The following is a 20,479-nucleotide window of genomic DNA, read 5'->3' as shown; positions in this document are numbered from 1 at the left end:
TACAATAATTGGATAAGAGTGAAGATAATAGATAAGTACATAATGAGATATTAAATGTTCATTTTACAAAGAGAAAGAAGAATTATATGCTTAAGCATCCAAACATAAGTTAAAATTGTAAAAGTTTAATCTTAATTGCAATGAGCAACATGATAGACAAATGAACTTTAATCTTAATGTTGGCCCGCCGGCCCAGCCCTCCATGGCCCGTCTAAAAAACGGGCTTCCAAAACAGGTTGAATACGGGCTTTTGGGCTAAAACCCCAACCCGGCACGCTAAAAACACCTATCCGAACGGGCTGGCCCGTCAGGCCAAGCCCATTTTGCCATCCTACCTACGTGGTATAATTTAACCTTACCTATTTTGTTCTTCTAATTAATTATTATTATAATATTTTCATACCCAGTAAAAAAATATTAATGGAAGTTAGATGAAGATACATACATAAGAAATATCAAACTGCCAATGCAATTTTTAATGTAATGTTTTAGTAATAACATAATTCATTTTCATATTTTGCTATTATATAAATCATAATATTATTTATAGTCAATACAAAAAATATGATATAATTCTCTAGAATGAAATATATAAAAATTAAATATTCAATATTATAAAATAAGAATATGGGTGTTGCCTCTCAAGACACTAAACATAATTCTCTTATGAGTACATTTATTGGAATAGACAACCACGAATCTAAAAGGGATTAGTTACTTATCAAAAAAAGTAAAAATATACTATTAGTAGTACCAAAAAATATTGTTAATCAGTTAATAGTATAAATGATATCAATAAAAAATTGAGATAGACAAAACTTTTAATATGAGCAAATAGATAGAAAAAATAATAAATGCTTCTTAGGAAACATAATAAAATGTTTATAAAAAGGATTGTGTGAAGCATATAGAGAAAGGATAGTATATATCTAAAACTAAATAGGGAGTTTAATAACTATATTTTAACATTAATTTATAATAATAAATTAAAATAACATACATGAATTTAAGTGTTAAATGTGTACTAATTGTATAAGTATAAAAAATTTAAACAAACAATCAATAAATATTTACTTTCAAATCTATTATTATCACTAATAATAAACTTATAAATTTTATTTATCAAAATTTTAGTCATATTTATACAACTTTTATCTATATTTTAACTTTAATTTATAATAATAAATTTAGTTATTAAAAGAAACATAATAACTATAATGACAACACTTGTAATAACAAGAGAAAAGTGATAAAATATTTATAGAATCAATTTAAGAAAAAGGAAACAAATTTTTTGTCTCCATAAATGACATTTTCATATTTCAAAAACTTTTGTACATAGAAAAAAGAAATAATAAGTTTTGTATGGATAAATGATACTTTTTTCAATAAATCTCATCTATCAGAAAGGTTTACTCCATAGTTTTCAAACACAACTTTACTTTTTCTTTATTTCATTACACAATTATAAAATACACAATAACAGCATCTTAAAGAATATAATATACTATTAATCTATACTTCTATATCTATACTATTAATAAAGGGAAAACACAAACCACTTATCATGGTGTAATTTGTGTTTTACTATTTTGTTCTTTTTTATTTCTACCAAAAAACCATATAATATTATTTTCTTATTTTATCCTTATTATCTTCTTATTTTAAAAGTGTATTTAAAAAATTGAATATTAGACCAATTGAATAAATTCAACCGTAAATTTAGCGCAAAAAATTATATTTGAATTTATAAAATACAAACTATACATTACAAACGATAGGAAAGCGGGTTGACAGGCACGACAGTGCATGTCAACACGCTAATCAATATAAAAATTATTATACTCAAATAATTAAATATAAATAACAGATAATCTAAAGAGAATAAAATACTCTTCATATCAGGAGATATTTTATCTCTTATGGTCAATAAAAACATAATATATATACTACTTTATTAAATTGTAAAAATATTTTTTTTGTATAAAATAATTAAATATAACAGAGTTTAATAGCGGAAGGAAATAATAGCATATATTTTATTCTATGATGTAAATATAAGTCTTTTTTCTTCTCTATCCTTAATATGGATTCAACTCTAAATAATAATATTTTAAATTTGAGTATATATATTTAATAAGGATTCATTCTTTTTCACCAAAACGTGCATCACATAAAACGAAAAAAATATCCCATAATCTCTAATATTTAGAAGAAGAAGAAGAACAGGGTGGTATCTATCTGGTGACAGAACCAAAAAACCAAACATAAATTGTTATAATTGATGTTACCACCCTCAACGTTGTGAAACCCAATCCATAAGCACAGAGATATCAAAGTTCTTACCTTTGTTGGGTTTTCCACCTTTCTTTCTTCTTCTTCTATTTGTTTGAATAAAAGGGGTTGATATTATTTTTATTATTCATATACCCAATTAAAAAAATATAAACTTGCATACATCTCTGTTTTTTTGGGTTCTTCACAATGTCTGAGGGGTATTACAATTCCAAAAAGACTGATGATATATGCAATGATGTTTGTGGCCAGGTATGTTTTTTTTTTTTGCATTTTTTTGTTTTGTTCAATTGGGTTTTTGTTTTGTTTAATTTCTGTCCGTTTTGTCAAAAACAAATTGTCATTTTTTTGCTTATGATGTTATCAATGCAAATTGCGAACTTGGGTTGTAGAATTTTTTTGGTTCCTTTTTATTCTGTGTAAATTTACTCATTTTCATCATTCAGTTTAATTTTGTTGATTGTTTTTCAATGCTTCTCTTGGTGGGTTTTTTTATATAATTTTTTTATCTGATTTTGGATGGAGTTAAGATGAAAACAATCTTCCCCCTTTTCTCCTCCATTCTCCTATTTTGTATGTGTTTATTTAAGAGATGTCAGAAAATATGATTAATTTTTCTGTTATTGTTTTGAACTTACAGTTATGGTTTTATGATTCTATTGTTATGCCATCCTTTCATTGTATTGTGGTTTTTTTTTTTCTGTTTTTGATACCTCTTAGGTTTGAAGTATTGATTTTCTTGTGTCATTTGAATTATAGATATGAACTTCCAGAGTTTGACAAAACCTTTTGTTTCCCATTGTTTATGTATATATTCTTGTATGTTTTGCAGAATTGTTGTTGTTTTAAAGCTTTTACTGTGTATATCTACCAATCTGAATTCAATTTTATAGATTTCTCCTATTCAAATTTTCATATTAAGATTGTGAAAATAATGTAAGGGTATAGTTGTGGAACTATTTGCATCTAATATCTTTGTCAAATGTATAGTTGTGAAGTGTTGTTGAATCTTATTTTCCTATGTGATTTACCTGTTAGTAGAGTTTGTGTGTTTTATAATTTTATGTCCTTATTTGTAGTCAGTTTTATAATTTTAGTGACAATGAGGTCACGACTTCAAATCCCGGAAACAGCCTCTTCGCTTGCGAGGCCAAGGCTGTGCACATCTACCCTCACCAGATCCTACTAAGTGGAAGTCTGGTGTACTGGGTCGCCCAGTTGCATTCAATCATGTGAGATTTTTATCACCAATTTAGCTTAGAGATTTTTGTGTTTTCTATGTAGCAGGGAACTCATGCAGCATTGAGCATATCAAGAATCAAATGTATTTTGCAAGGATTGGACTTCAAGACTTTTATATTTATATTCATAGTTGTTCCTATGAGCATCTTCGGTCTCTACGTGCACGGCCAGAAAATCACCTACTTTCTGAGACCACTCTGGGAATCTCCCCCGAAGCCGTTTCACGAAATCCCTCACTATTATCATGAGAATGTGTCAATGGAGACTCTCTGCAAACTACATGGGTGGGAAATCCGTGAATCACCAAGGCGAGTCTTTGACGCTGTTTTGTTTAACAACGAAGTTGACCTGCTTACAATTCGCTGGAACGAAATGTATCCTTATGTGACGCAATATGTGCTCCTAGAATCAAACTCGACATTTACAGGAATCGTCAAACCATTGTTTTATGCAAGCAATAGGGATAACTTCAAGTTTGTTGAGTCCCGACTGACGTATGGTTTGATCGGAGGAAGATTTAAGAAAGACGAAAACCCTTTCGTCGAAGAGGCGTATCAAAGAGTGGCCCTTGACCAGCTTCTGAGGATAGCAGGCATAGAAGATGATGATCTCTTGATAATGTCTGATGTTGACGAGATTCCTAGTGCTCACACGATTAATCTCTTGAGATGGTGTGATGACATTCCTCCGGTTCTCCATCTTCAATTGAGGAACTACTTATACTCTTTCGAGTTCTTTCAGGACACCGAAAGTTGGAGAGCATCAATGCATAGGTATCAAACAGGCAAGACAAGGTACGCACACTACAGACAGTCCGATGTATTGTTATCCGATGCTGGTTGGCATTGTAGCTTCTGTTTCCGTTATATCAGCGACTTCATATTTAAGATGAAAGCTTACAGCCATAATGACCGGATCCGGTTCGCTCATTACTTGAACCCGGATAGGATTCAGGATGTGATATGCAAAGGAGCTGACTTATTCGACATGCTCCCGGAGGAGTATACATTTAAGGAGATCATAGGGAAGATGGGACCTATTCCGCATTCTTATTCGGCAGTACATCTTCCCGCATATTTATTGAACAATGCAGATAGATACAGATTCTTGTTGCCTGGTAACTGCAAAAGAAAAAGTGACTAACTTTGAAGATGCATATATAGCATGAGTGTAGGTCATTTTTTAGAGAGGATATTGAGAAAAGTTTGATGCTATTTGAAGATTTGATCTGAATATTCAATTACATGTGAGGTTCCTAAGTGAGATCTTTTGAGGGAAATAGTATTTTGCAATTTCTCTTTGGGGTATTTATATGTATAGACCTTAACTTGGATAATGTTAGAATATGACATTTCCCAAGCTTTTGTACTGGGAATTTTGATTATATTGGACCAAGTTATACATATAATTTCTAACTCGTCTTTATTTTAACGAGTTTAAAATCTGTATGTAAAGTTTTTCAATCTGTTAGCGCATCATCCACAATTGATTTATATTATTTTTATTTGAGAGTCAGCGGTGAGTAATAAATCAATGGTGGATGATTTGTTGGCAATATAAAAAATATTTGCTCTGATAGTATATACATATTAAATCATATTTTAATTGCTTCTCTACTTTTATTTTATTATTATTATTTTATGTACATTTTTTTCAAAGGTTTTAAGTTGCTCTTTACAATCAAAATAGAATTACATCTGTCCCATATTATATATTACTCGATGGGCCATAAACTATGATTGGTTATAATAGTCAATAGTTATATTTTTAATCTAAATGCATCTTTTTAACCAATCATAGTTCATAGCAAATAAAATGACATATATTATTCGATAAAATATATGCTCTTAATCAAAATTGTTCCAACCACATCGGAGGAGTTGTTCCACACTTAACTAGTTACCTGAGAGTTTGAGATATGAGTGTAATTTTTTCGATGGGTGACCTGGTGCACGAGAATTTTATGACTTATAAAAATTGCAACAATTTAAATCATACTCAATTCAAAGTACAATAGGCCTCTGGTTTTTACCTTGTGCACTAAATAAAAGTGTGTATATTCAATCCTACTTGATAAAACTTTGGGACAAGGTATTAAAAATAATTAGCAATTTTTACTGTTTCAGTTAACATATCACGGTTGCATAACAATTACAACCATGGAATTAAGATTCCTACTTTATATTTGGAAGAAAGTTAATTGAAGTTTAGTTGAATTTACATTTCATACGTCTATTGTTTCAAAAATTATATTCACTTTTTTTGGAAGATCAGTGTAATTTTAACATCATCGTCTATAGAAAATGTAAGTCTAATTATTGTAATATAAATGTTAAGTAATGTTGGTATAATTCTTGAAATAAGAAGCAAATCTAAGAAAGTGAGTTTAAATTTGTATCACTTACAAAAAATTTCATCCCTATTACTTAACCCATTTGATACTGATTTCAAATTGGACTTATATTAAACGTTTTGAAAAATTAAGATATGGTTTTTTGAGATAGAAACATCGAACCGTATCGTATTAACGCAAAATCGTATCTTATTGTTATCTATTAGGATTTAATATATATACAATGATAGTGTAAGTGTTTTGTTTTTACGTAAATTATTCATCATTAATTTGTTAATTATTATTGACTCTCAAACAAAAATAATATAGATCAATAATAGATGATATACAATAATATAAAAAGTTTTACACTGTCAATGCATAGATATTAAACATATTATAACGAACCAACTGCTATCTTATATCTATAGTGTATTCTTTTTTGCACACGAAATTTATGCAGTAAATATGGTATCATAAAATAATTATGTTGCTTATATTATGTATTCAAAATCCTAAAAAGGACGGAATGTTAAAAAATAAATGAGAAACGGCTCCTCTCGCCGTGACCTTTTCTTGAATTCTCAAAACTTCTTTCGCTCCATCCCCGCAGGGGCAAAGAACTCATTGTTGACTCGGCTGTGCTACTGGAGACTCTGGGGAAGTCGGAATAGGAGAGCACTTATCTTGGGGTGGGCTTACTATTTAGATACTTTCAGCAGTTATTCGTTCCACACTTGACTACCTAGCGTTTACCGTGGACACGATAACTGGTAAGAATTGTGAAGATTTAAAAATTTCCATTTACCATATTATTCAAGGTAGAAGAGTTTCAAAATTTTCCTTATATGGAATGGTTGGATTTCTCTGAATAACACCATACCAAAATAAATTGACAAACCTGATTAATGTTCAAAATGTCTAGAGCCAAATGCGAATATGCTCTATATGTTGGCAGTGAGTGTTAGCAACTACCTACTTATTGTGTATTTTTAATTAATGTTTATAATTAGTGTACATTATAACAAGATAGTTGTGGTCACATATAACATTGATTTCTCGTCTGCGTATTAATCATTAAATAACATATTTTAAATCAGTGTTGTGAGAACCGAAACGTACTGGATGGTCCGACCGGTTTAACTGCTGGTGGGACTTGAAAACGACTCTAGTTTACCGTTTTAATTGAGTGAGGGTTGGACCGTTTTGACCGGGGAAATTCTGATCCGAACGTATTAAACCTGGTTAAATCGGATTAACACGGGATGTAGACCAGACGATTTACTTAAAAATTAAAGAAAAAATGGAACACTACTCTAATATTTTGTTTTAGTCCAATCCAAAAAAAAAAATGAAGAGACCTTATTTCAATGTAATTATACATGACTATTAATTATATAAAAATTTACATTTATATATAATTAAATATTTATAGATAAAAATTATTAATTATGTATAAAATCATTCAGTCAAACTAAACGGTTTAACCGTTTAAATCGGTTTAACCTAATACGAGACATTTTCCAATTTGGAGTGTTTTACATCTTGCATCCACCCTATATCTCTCTACCTAATATGTTGCCGTTGGAACAAAATTGGTCCTCGAGCTAAAAATGAAAACACATGTTGTTAAGTTTCCTCTATTGTCCGTTCTAACCCTTGTCATTTCACATAATGAACAACACTTTTTTGTTGCGTAATCAAAAAAAATGAAAAATCATCCATTATTAGATTAAACAACAATAAAAGTATGGAACCAATGTTATGAACTTCAGTTTCACTAGACTAATCATTGATAGGATTTACAAATGGCTTTTATTTAAAATCTTAATCAAAGAAGAGATTGGATCATTTTGGATTATGAAAATTTTAGTTTGATTATATTAAATAGGAATGAGCAAGAAATGAACTTGAGACGACACAAATTTAAATATTTTTACAAATATTAAGGAAATTAGTTAAAATGCATTTAATTATTTCGATTTAATAGAAAAACATATAAATAATTACATATATTATTCAACATGTCATATATGAGAAATTGTTTAGATTAAAAGCACTATTAGAAACTATAAAAATAGTTCAATTTGTTTATATTCAAAACAGTTGTAATTTAATTTATTTAGAATTTAGTATTTTTTTGGTCCTACATTCAGCGGATATTTTTTCCATCCACAAGACTCGAACCCGAAACCTTACTTAAGGGGAATCAACCATATACCACTTGAACCAACACTCGTTTTAGATTCTAGTATTTGTTTAAAGCTTTACTAAACATTAAAAAAATTCTAGAACTGGTTTTTTAATAAGCCAGAATTGTTTGATCAAACCTCACACTTTAGTTGTAAACTTTTGCTTGAACTAACAAGATAGGAAAGTTGAATAACTGGCCTAAGCATTCTGTCATGCATTTTGAATATGACTTAATTATGAGAATTCTGATAACCAAAAACAAACTTTTGTTATAAATGAACCTAAAATGTAAGATATAAGGTCCCATTAGATTCCAAGATAGGTCAAAAGGTCTAAGATTCAATTTTTGTAAGTAACACTTATTAAAGGGACAATCACACGCCCTCCGTATGGGAAAAAAAAACTCTGCTGACATCAAGTTGTTGTAGGAAAATCCTTCTAAAATCTGCTAACATCAATCTCCTCTATAACCATCAGGTTTTTATGAAAATTAATTGGCTTTTGGTATAATGGTATATATAAAGGGAGGGATCCACTCACTCTAAGAGCAAGTTCCATCAATTTTAGGAAAATCCAATAGTTTAAATTAGTGAATAGATCTAAATCATTAGATATCCCTAGAATTGATGGCTAGGATGTAGAGTAAGTTAAAAAACTTACTCTTCGAGTAAGTGGATCCCACTCATATAAATTAAATGCTATTCTCAAACCGAGCTTTAGTAATAAGTGGATAGAGGTTATGAGATTTAACTTTTTTACAGTTTACAATTTTACATTAATCATAATCTGTGCATCACATGAGTTAAATATCTAGTTTTATAAATTTGTGTGATTGGTCCTCATGCAATTGGAGTATTAATAAGTTAAAGCATTTCTTGAAATGGAAGGAATAACTCATTCTCATTTTTTTTGAGGAGAAAACTATTGTATTACTCTAATTAATAAGCTTTACCCAATAAAAAGAAAACAATGAAGGATGGAGATAAACTAATAAACCAGAAGCAGAAAGCCAAGCTAGAAGGTAGAAACTATGAACTCATCTTTGATTACTTCAACATCTTTTTTCTTCTTTTGCTACCAGACATGTATATCTGCAACATCTGAACTGTCAAAAATCAGAGTTGGTTTATTTATAAATATCTTAAGGAATTAGAATTTGAAACTATATTGAACAATACTGCAAGTGCTATCTTGAAGAAGGAACAACAATACAGTAAATACTATCATTTTTAAGTAATTAACAACCAGTAATGAATGCTATTTGATTTCTTAACATCTTATGCTGATCTGTTTTTGGTGCCACATGAATTAAACTCTTACAAGTTACAAGTTTGTGGGAGGAATGAGCTGTTTATGCCATACACATTCGTAGGATCCAAAACCATTTTTGGATTGTCCTTCAATGTATTCATAACATCATATCTTGAAGCATAGCTCGGCTGTGCTCCGATTGTCCGAAACTTGAACAAAAATGGAACGCATTATCATTCTCAAAAGAAAGGCAATGCATTGGATTCAACAAGTTAATAAACTACATACTAATAACATAATATACAGTACAAACTTCAAACTTTTTGCTTCATTTAACAATTTTGAACACGGTCTTTACCAGTTCCTACCATTTTGAGGAGTTCATAACCTCTATCCATTCGTTAAACAGATGATCATTCCAATTGCATTACAAATACAATCAGTCAAAAGATATTTACCAATCAGCAAAAGGGTGAGCCTACTTTACAATTGATGAAACTGGTGAAGATCGTTACTAAACAAGTAGTCAAACAGCGGAAGACCTCCTGGATAAACTACACATTCGTAACCGATAGAATAATAATTGAGTAGAGGAAGAAACTTGTTCAATCATCACATAGAGATTTCATGAGCTCACGCGGTGAAGCCCAGACTGGAAGATTAAACAATGATTGCTTAAATTGTTCTTCTTTTTTAAGGCACAATGCTTCTGCTACATCACATATATTTGAACAATCATGAATTATTGCTTCCTGGCCTTCCACCTGAATGATTGAGACATTTCAAAATTAGATAGAGCATGTTTGCCTCAAGCCTCTTATCATAGGTATTTTTTACTAAGAAGCATGTAAATAAGCGAAGGATGTCGTTACAAGACTACAAGAGCGGAAAAAGTATCAAATATGGATAACTGCATATGGTAGTTTATAAGCTAAAGTGCTGAGCAAAACAATTTGCAATTTTCCTTCACTGAACTTGGAGATTTTCATAGTTTCAGAAGAACATAGCTAAGCAACATTCTTGATTTTTGTATCATTCCTACTGTAACTTATTTCAAAAACTATGCCTCGGACTGACTCTCTTAAGCACTAAATTAGGAAAGTAAGCTTATAAAGAAGTATCCTGATAAAATCTGATTGAAAGTAAGAGCTAGAATATTAACTGAATAATGTTATGAGCACCATGTGAAGGTAATCAAGGTACAGTATCTAGATTTTCAGCATTACATAATATACAGAATTAAAGATGTAAGAATGAAAGCAGCATTGATTCATGACCATTTTAAGGCCACGGGATTCAGCATTTCTAGAGAATACATCTACACCTATAATGCCGCTTTTAACCAAACAACAAACTAATTTAAGCAAGTTTCATATATAACAAACCAAGGTGAGAATCACTTATAGTGGGAACGTCAAACAGTGTAAACTTATTGATGCAAATATTCAACAAGTGGGTTACTTCCCCAAGTGAATACCAGATGAAAACAAGTTACTTCAATTAGAGGCTTCAGAAAACGTGCTGAAAAGAAATAATGATAGGGGCACTGTTTTAGATACACTCTCATTTGCAATTTTGCATGCCTTCAAAATCTTCAGGGACTGTTTTAATTCAAGACCTTACAAACAGATCAACAATTGGTCAAATTGAGATTGTATCCATTTTGAGTAGGGAAAAAAAAGATATTATCAACTCATCAGCGCCACTGGTACCATCATTCAAATCATTTTCCTCAAAAAAATATCCGCAGACCTAACATTTTTGTTGAGTTTCTGACAATAATGCCTGTTAAACTAGTGTTTCTCAAGACGAGTTTCAGTAATACATTGGTCCTTATCAGGAGTATTTTGACTAGTTATTTGAGATTGCCATGTACCAAGTTAAGATTTTTCATTTCTTGGAAACTAAACTAAGAGACGCATTTTATGTAGTGACAAACTTTGGTATTTACATAGTTACCTAGTATGCGGTTCATGAGACACTTTTTTATGACAAACCTGTTACAGGTACAACGGATTCAGTTGCACATAGGTAAATGAATGAATTATGTAACTACTGTGTTTACTAAAAAAATGTGTCTTTCACATCTTCTGCAACTCTAACAACACAAATCCAAAAACCCAATTTCAAATTCTCCTACTTTTTTACATTTACCTAAACCCCACTAAGGTTAAAACAACACAACCACAAATTAACAACTCTCCAAATTCCAGTTACCTGCGAAAGAAGCTCATCGAGCAACGTCTCACCAACCCGATCCACCGCCTTCTCCACTTCCGAAGAAGAAGCAAGCGAATGCATTACCTCTCGCTCCTGTTGAAGCTCTATAGCACGCTCTTCCATTGCACACAAACTGTTCGACAAATTGTCCCACTGAAGGATCTCACTTTCATACTTCGCTTTTAGCTTCAAGAGATTCCTCTTCTTGCGTTCTCTCCGCCGTAACACCGCTTCCTCCTCCGCCGCCGCGGCACCTCCGGCGTCAGTCGAAGGCGGTGGTGGCTGTGAAGCAGAAGGGTCGATACGGCGCTTCTTGAGCTTGTAGACGAATCCGTCGTCGTTTCGGAGCTCCCATTGGTCTTCGTAGTGAGAGGTTGTTGCGGCGGAATCCATGGCGGAAAAAAATGAGATTTGAAATTTGAGATTTTTTTCACTATTCGTGTATGTTTCTGTTAGTTGATATTAAATATTGAAATAAATGAGTAAATTCATTTTAATTAGAGACATGCTACTTTGTTTCTTCAATTATGTGTATTAATGTGACATTAAATGTAAAAATTCTTCAAAATAGAAACTAACATTTTATATTTCTAGAAAATTTTAGATTTTTTAAATATCAAAATTGCTATATACAACAAATAAAGTATTAGGTATTGGTCTAATAATGTAAGGTCACATTGAATCCTGAGATCAAAAGTTCGATTCTTATGAACGATATTTGTTAGAAGAAATAAATAATATTTGTTTGAAGCTTAAAAAAAAAGTCTTACAACTTTTTATTTGAATCTTTAGGCAATTACATGAGTGACCTAGACATAAGTGACAAAATGCTAGAAAGTGAACCCATGATTTTGACTTCAATTGATTACTATGACTTTTGAGTTTTCTTTTTTAAGCTAACTTTTATGACACAATGAGAAAATATTTGAATAATATATTATCTGATTAATAGCGTTAGAGCATCTACATTTTATAATATCAATATCATTTTTATTTGAATCTCTTAAATTATTTTATAATTTATTATACACACTAATAAATTAAGAATGACATTTAGTTTTTATTTATCATCATAAATATCATTTTTATTTTTATTTAGGTCTCACAATCTACTTACATTTTTTAATATTTTCTAATAACATAAGTAAACTCTTTGCTAAATAAATATTGTTAAAAATAAGAATATCACATTAGCAAATGAATAAAAAATATTCTTATTTTAATGAGAATAATATAAGAATGGAGGATGGAGATTAGTTATAGTTAGCTGGTGTGTTTAATAGCTTTGAGATAAATTCTTAGCAATGTCCTACTATAAAGTTGAATTTTTAATAATTTTATTATATTATGCTCATTTGAAAGTTTATCAACTCAATTAGTTCTTCTCTCTCTAATCAAATTAACTTTTTATATTCCCCTTAAAATTCCATATTAATGTTTTACTTAATTAAAAATTTGATATTTATAACCAAAAAAAATCATGTCATTTTATTTTTGGTTCATCCAAGGATAGATAATGAAAAAATTTCAATGTCTTGTGGAGTAAATATAAGTAATAGCCAAAAACAAAATAAATATCATATTTTTATTTAGATTTCACACTCTATTCAAAATTTTAAACATATGCTACGAATCACTTAGTCTTTCCATATTGATTTAGTACTTAAGGTAACTCTTACGTTTTTATATTTTATAATAACAAATTGTTTCTTACTCATCCTTCTACTATTGAGACCCAATTTTTTTTATAAGAATAAACATAAAAATCTTATTGTGAAAGAAATATTCTTAATAAATAAGAATTTCACATTACCAAATAAATGAAGAATATTCTTATTTTAATGTGAATACTATAAGAATACAAGATTAATTATAGTAAGCTAGTGTATTTAATGTCAATATGACGCTGATCCCCAAGGTTGATGGTTCGATTTCTGAGAGCGACATATATTGGGAGGGGCAATTGTGTACCCGAAAGTTATTAGTTCCTTACTAAAAAAGATGAGCGAATATCACTGGCAGTACAAAAAAACTATGTATTTAATTGCTTTGAGATAATTTATTAGCAACGCCGTAGTCCCTTATTATAATTCACTTCTTCTAATTCTATATGATTAAGAAAAGTAATTAAAATTAGTTAGTAACAATAAAGTTGAATTTTTAATAACTTTATTATATTATGCTCGTTTAAAAGTTTATCAACTCAATTAGTTCTTCTCTCTAATTGAATTAACTATTTATATTCCCCTTAAAACTTTATATTAATGTTTCACTTGATTTAAAACTTCATGTCATTTAATTCTTGTCCACCAAAGAATAGACTAAATATAAGTAATAGCGATCGTGGAAACAAAGCAAATTTGTTTAAAAGAAGAGTGATTCTTTTAAAGCTGAATAAATATATAGCGAAACGGAAAATTAAATAATATTTTAAGAATTTAAAATATATGTGACGTCAGTTTAAAGTTTTTTACAATAACAACACATCATCCACTATTGATTTATATTACTTTTATTTGGGAGTCAATGATAATTAACATATTAATGATGAATAATTTTGCTGACAGTGCATTTTAACACTTATATTGTCGGTATATAAATATTAAATCCACATTTTAAAAATATCCTAAAACAATTTGTATTTTCAAAGAAAAACTCAACAAAAAATAATTATAATAAGAGAGAGATGGAGTAAAAGAATTGAGATACTACAAACCGAAATTCACATAACTAAGAAAAAAATGTATGCATGTAGTGTATGAGTTTTATATATTATCGTATACTATTCACAACTCATGTTTAATCATATTTACTATTTTTAAAAATAATACAAATAATGATAAATAATATATTAATTATGTATAAACTTTTACATTAATAATAATAATATATATTACACTATAAGATTATTCTTATTTTATGAGACTCACTCGTATGTCTTTAAATAGATCTCATTAAAAATATTTCTTCCTATATCCCTTATAGATGGGAAATAATTGTATCAAAGTTGAAAATTGAACATGATTAAATATATTAATTATTATTTATAAATTGTGCAATAATAAATGTGAATCATTAAAAATGTGTTCTCTAATTAATTTTTTCCTCAAATTTTCCTATCTTTGTAGGACAGTGGAGTATTAATAAGTCTAGATAAGATTTATAAAATTTCTTTTATAACCAGGTCTCTCTTTCTATCATCAACAAAAAAAATAAATAAATAAGTGAAAGTATAAATATTATCAAGTGATTTTTAAAGAGGAATGTTATATTTATAAGTCCAACAACATTGAGATTTAATTGTTGGCCCTTTTTAGAGGTAGATACCAAAATTGTTATGCAAATCATATTGGTTGGCTTAACATGACCTATTTTAACAAATATAAGCTTTGTTTTAATATGATCTGTGGGGATGACAATAAATTTGAATGGTATAGTGTTGGACTTGTCCCATTCATTCAGTGTTATTAAACTCGGACCGGTCATCGACTCGGTCAGGCTATCGGGTTAATGAGTCAGTGGTCGGACCGGTGAGTTATTGGTTGAACCGGTTGACTCGGTTTTCATCAATAAATTTCAAATAATATTAATACCTAATATAATATTGTAAAGAATATTTGTCATAAAGGTAACCTTTACATAAAAATTCATTACCAATTATCAAACATTTCAATAGTAAAATAATAAAGATGCAATAATTTTAAGTTTTTCATCATATCCAAGGAGACAAAGTTATTATTAGATATTACTATAACAATTAGATATTGAGAAAAACTTATTAGCTATTAACTTATTATTATATTATCCTATTACTGTTATTTATAATTATTATTACTAATCAAAATTGCCTTTATTGGAATAAATTATGATCATAAAAGTATAAAACTATCATTGTTACAACTTTATAAAGAATGTATCATGCTTTATTGAATACTTTATCAGTAATCAAAATGGCAAATTCATTCAAGATTTTAAAGTCAAAACACTGCACTAATTCATTCAAGAATGCATCATGTTTAAAGATGAAGTCCTGAAACAGTGGCAAATAATTGAATTAATGAACTTCAATAACAATGGCATACACACGGTAATGACGGTACAGTGACAGAGGCAACATATAGTAAATATAAGATAATTATTATGGATAATGACACGTAAAGCATAGGTTATTGATAATCAAAAGTGCAAAATACTTACACTCACGACAGATTGCAGATGGCACTATGACAGTTTCACAGGTTTATGATAGCAAAGATGAAAAGAGGCAATTCAAAATTAATCACTTGTATGCCACTATTCAATAATTCTAAAATTAGGGTATTAGTTATAGCCCAAAACGACGTCGTTTTGGGCTTTTTTCCTCTTAAAAATATACCTTACAAAACGACGTCGTTTTGAGATTAGCGGTTTTTTTAAATAAAGGTGACTCGCCGGTTCAACCAAGAACCGACCGAGTCAAGTCGGTTCTTCCCGGTTCATGTGCATAAATGATCTGATATGTGGCTCGGACCGGTTTGGAGGCCGGTTCCCGGTTCAACCTGTTGAACCGGTCGGTCCGAGCCGGTTTTTACAACTATGCATTCATTTACATTTGAACTTGTCCCCACCATGGACCTAGGTGAGTATCTAGGTATACTTAGAATTTCAGAAAATATTATAAAAATAACTATGAGTAATTTATGCAATTACACACATGTTTTATATAATCATATCTCATATTTTAGGCAATCAAAGCGAGGAAAAACAATAATAAAATTACAATATATAATTCAAATACAAGTATATGATGTATGAGGGTTAGGGTGTATATGTGGTGAGTTATGGGTAACAAACACATAAAAAACATCTACAATAGCATGACTGTATGATAAACGTCTCAATTAGTGAAAAGTGATTGGTTTATGGTTATGAGTGAATGTCATAGAAGGAATAGTAAAATCAGAAGTAATAGATCCCAAAGTACTTAGTCATTCTATACCCTACACCACATGTGCTCCTCGAATAGACAATAAGTAAAAAGGAACGTGAATAAACGTTGTTGTAAACTGATAGATGTTTCTTTATATAGGCTAGTGCAATAAATGCATTCCCCATTGCCTACCATTATTGGAAATTTGGGTGTTGGTGAGATTGGTAATTTCAAAAATTGAGTCACACAAGGTTGTATGACAATATAAGATCTCCCAATATCAACTAAGACAATAATTGTGTGACAGAAAATCGTGTCTTGAATTTAAGAGTTTTTGGTGAGGGATTACCTTGTAGTGCTTGGTTGGAGAGGTGAAAGTGAATGACATCTCCACTGTCGATATCCAGACTCATTCACACAATATTCAGCATTGCGAAGGAGTGAGTAGGAAGCACACATTCATCCATAATGTCATCAATCAATAGTTACAATTTTTTTGGTTGACAATGACACCCACAGTATATTTCCCATCACAGTTGTAACGCAATCTTTGAGCACAACATTCCTGTATTTGGGTGGCGATCAATCGTTTCATTAGTAAAGTAGGGGTGCTTGTACCATGTGCCCCACTTTGGGAAGAACTCGAAATGGTAGTAGGCAATGTTTCAGTTGTTGGCCTAGGAAACTGATTGGTTGAGACCTTAGCACCTGCAATTTTGCTTTCCACTAACTTGGCCAATCCAATTGCATGAATCATCGATAATGGTTGTTGGATTATTATTTCACGCTCAATTTCCCAATTAAGGCTAGATAAAAAAACAATTAGCAACATCTCTGTTTAAGACCAATCACTTGTTAGAAAGCCTTTCAAATATGGTTTTATACTCGGTAATTGTGCTAGTTTGTCTCCGTTTAAATAATTCAGTCTATGGGTTTGGAAAATTAGAAGGTCCAAAACACATCAATAACGCTTTAGTGAAACACATCAATAACACGTTAACCTCGATTGTCGCAAACAAGTAAAAGGATAAGGGGTTGTCATACCCGTAGAGACTTGCTAAGTTAACCTTTCAATATGAAATTACTAATTTAAGTTAGTTTTCAAAATGATTTTCAAGTTGTTGGTTTGGTTTGAGAGAGTTTTCAATAATAAAAGTGTTGAAATTTAGATGTGTGATTGATTCAGTATACATATCAATAAATCGTTAAACAATCAAGCAATGAAATCAATATAATTTCACACAATATTAGATCTCAAATATACTAAGAACTAATACTTTAATCTATTTAGAAACTCATGAAATAAAGCCTAAACCTTAAACGCAAGAATAATTATTATGACACATATGCATACCTCTATGTCTAGTAACTATGCAAACGAGTTGAGATTAATGCACACCTTCAATTGTGCTAGCCGCTAATGTCTTGGTCTATACTAACACTTTACCAAGTTAGATATATGACTAGTAACTAACTTGATAAAATTATTATTTATGAACTAACAAATGTGTCTCTATGTCTAGTAACAAACACCATCAAGTTTGAGAGTTGTTAATGCAAATATGAATTTATGTCTAGTAAATATATGAGCAAATACATTCGTTATGACAATTAAACATGCAACTATATCTAATTTTATGCATAAAGAATAAATTATTTGCTTTAGACTATCAAACCAGGATTTCACCTCAATGTTCTTTTCATAAAATTACACTATGTATTTCGTGAAACACTTAGTAAGCATTAAGAATACAACAAGAGAAATGCATAAATATCATATAATTTTCATTCATAAATTTGAATTACAAAATACATCAATGAATACATAAAACAATCCCACCTAAGAAGCAATCTAATTGCATATTTTCATACATAACTTCGATAGAAATAGAACTCAAAATTTGAGTTCGTGGAGATTTATCAATTTCTCCATGAACATCAATTTTCCTTATTATTCTTACCTCCTAGCCTTTACATTCTAAATCAAACTTACATGAATTACATACTAAGAAGACTAGAAACCATACTTAAAGTTGCAGAAAATTCGGTTCCTAACTCCCTAGGTGAATTCTATGAAAAAAGTATATAAAACTCTCTATTTTTCTAAGTCTCCAAAGCACTTTTATATTTCTGAGTATGAGCTCTTACGTTAAGTGCAACAACAGTGTGTTGAGCCCACCTTCATTCAATTCAGACACTTCGCATGGTTCCTTCCATGCTCAACGTGACTTTCCACGCTCAGCGCCACCACCCTGAGCGCAGTGGAACTGATTTGTGGCTTTTGCATGCTTAGCCCAATTTGACCCATTCTTGGCTTAATTCATCCTTTTTCAACCTGAAATACATAGATGAACTTGGAAAATGGGATTAGCATAGTTTATCATCAAAATATCAGCTATGATTACATAAAGTAAGTATCTTGAATTAGAAAGAGTTAAATTAACCTTATGGTTTAAGGTAATTTTGGCACTTATCAAAATCCCTCCCAATTAGTAAGCTAATTAGTATGAAATATTCATTTAGACCAACTTAACACATTATCTTTCATAGAGAAGGCAACCAATTCTAGACATTGAAACAAAGCTACCCTATATAAGGTGAAATATTGTTCATGTTGAACTAACCAGTCCTCTAGATTGGTGCCATCAAAGGATTGTAATTGTAATATAGGGGATTTGATCATCCCTGAGGTGAAGAAACCAGCTCCATAGTGTAACACCTCAATTTGAGCATAGTAAGATATATAATTTCAAGGTACGATTTATTAGATAATATTCAAGATAAAAGAAATTTGTCAAAGAGGTTTTGTGATTACTCCTAATCCTCATAGAACGTGTAGTAAGTAAAATCCCTAAGTATAGTAAACCATTGTCTCCCAAGATAATAGTAGATATTGTCTTTTCCAATAAAATTATCAAAATGTTAAAGTACCAAGAAAATGTGAATGTATCACCATCTAATCCTGCTAGAGCATAAGGGTACTAACACAATTGCACAAAATAAAACTAAAGGACTTCGAGAGTCATAGGTAAACTATACTATTTTAAATCTTCAACAAACTACTCAGCTGCTCCACCTACAATTCATTGATACGTACAAACAAACAACATAGAGGGAGTAAGACATTAAATCATACAAAAGCATTTTTATCATATAAATGTCCTCAGGACGAGCTCAAGACATAACTTGGTGATCAAAGTAAATGGGTAATGTCCCAAGGTCACTATACTTTCAAGTGTGTGGATAGCCATAGTCTCTCAAGTATCTGCAAATAATTCTCATTCACATGTGAATTTAATCATGATCACTATCACCATGATAAGTCAAACATAGACATTTAATACTAATTATAGTAGTCTAATAATAGTATGAAATCATATCAGTAAGCCATCAATATCAAACATATAACCATTCAATCAAGACACAATATTTTAATATTCATAACTAAAATGACTAAATGAGGAAGTCCATAACAATCACGACAATTGACCCATCATTAATCATTTTAGTCTAAGGATCCTCCAAATAGTGAGTATCATTGGGGACCCCAATGCTACATTCTAATACCGCTATGTCTAATACTTCTCCCTCACCTGGGTTTTACGTAAGCTCCTTTGTCCAGCAATTAGACTAGTGCTCTTGTCGTCTCCTTCAACCTTAGAATAAGGTTATATTCCCTCTCCCTCACCTTCTGCAACTATGGGTCCGTTAGGGTGTAGTTTTTGTCTTTTTGTTTTACGTTTTCCCTCTCCACTCACCACATGTATTTTGTAGTTACCAATTAGGTCAAAGTTATAATTACAATATTATTTAATCTTATCTTACCAAAATAATAAAATTCAGTTTTATCACTAGGTAACTAGAATAAATCAGATAATCACAAAAGAATAACCACCAACCCTATCTAGATAAAAAAAAATTATTTTTTTATTTTTAGATAACTATGATAAAGATTAACCAAAAAATTACGGGTTGACAATAAACAACTATATCTATTTTCAAATTAGTTGGAAAATTTGTGGTGTTACAATCCTTCC

The 20,479-nt window shown here is 30.4% G+C and overlaps 2 protein-coding genes across 3 annotated transcripts; one reads left to right on the top strand and one right to left on the bottom strand.

Annotated features, from left to right (window-relative positions):
• LOC109350665 (beta-1,4-mannosyl-glycoprotein 4-beta-N-acetylglucosaminyltransferase-like) lies at nucleotides 2,159–4,921 on the top strand. Of its 2 annotated transcripts, none has more exons than XM_019591908.1 (2): nucleotides 2,159–2,547; nucleotides 3,583–4,921. In XM_019591908.1, exons 1-2 carry the CDS (start codon nucleotides 2,485–2,487, stop codon nucleotides 4,678–4,680), a joined length of 1,161 nt encoding a protein of 386 aa, XP_019447453.1. In that variant the 5' UTR covers nucleotides 2,159–2,484; the 3' UTR covers nucleotides 4,681–4,921. The 2 variants fall into 2 exon arrangements, with proteins under 2 accessions (XP_019447453.1, XP_019447452.1); XM_019591907.1 differs by having other exon boundaries at nucleotides 3,580–4,921.
• LOC109350664 lies at nucleotides 9,852–11,977 on the bottom strand. The gene is made up of 2 exons (XM_019591906.1): nucleotides 11,531–11,977; nucleotides 9,852–10,077 (listed from the first exon to the last, which is right to left on the bottom strand). Exons 1-2 carry the CDS (start codon nucleotides 11,924–11,926, stop codon nucleotides 9,919–9,921), a joined length of 555 nt encoding a protein of 184 aa, XP_019447451.1. The 5' UTR covers nucleotides 11,927–11,977; the 3' UTR covers nucleotides 9,852–9,918.

This window comes from Lupinus angustifolius, chromosome LG06 (assembly GCF_001865875.1).
Source record: "Lupinus angustifolius cultivar Tanjil chromosome LG06, LupAngTanjil_v1.0, whole genome shotgun sequence".
NCBI classification, from domain to species: Eukaryota; Viridiplantae; Streptophyta; class Magnoliopsida; order Fabales; family Fabaceae; genus Lupinus; species Lupinus angustifolius.
This window is presented reverse-complemented; position numbering and strand designations above follow the sequence as displayed.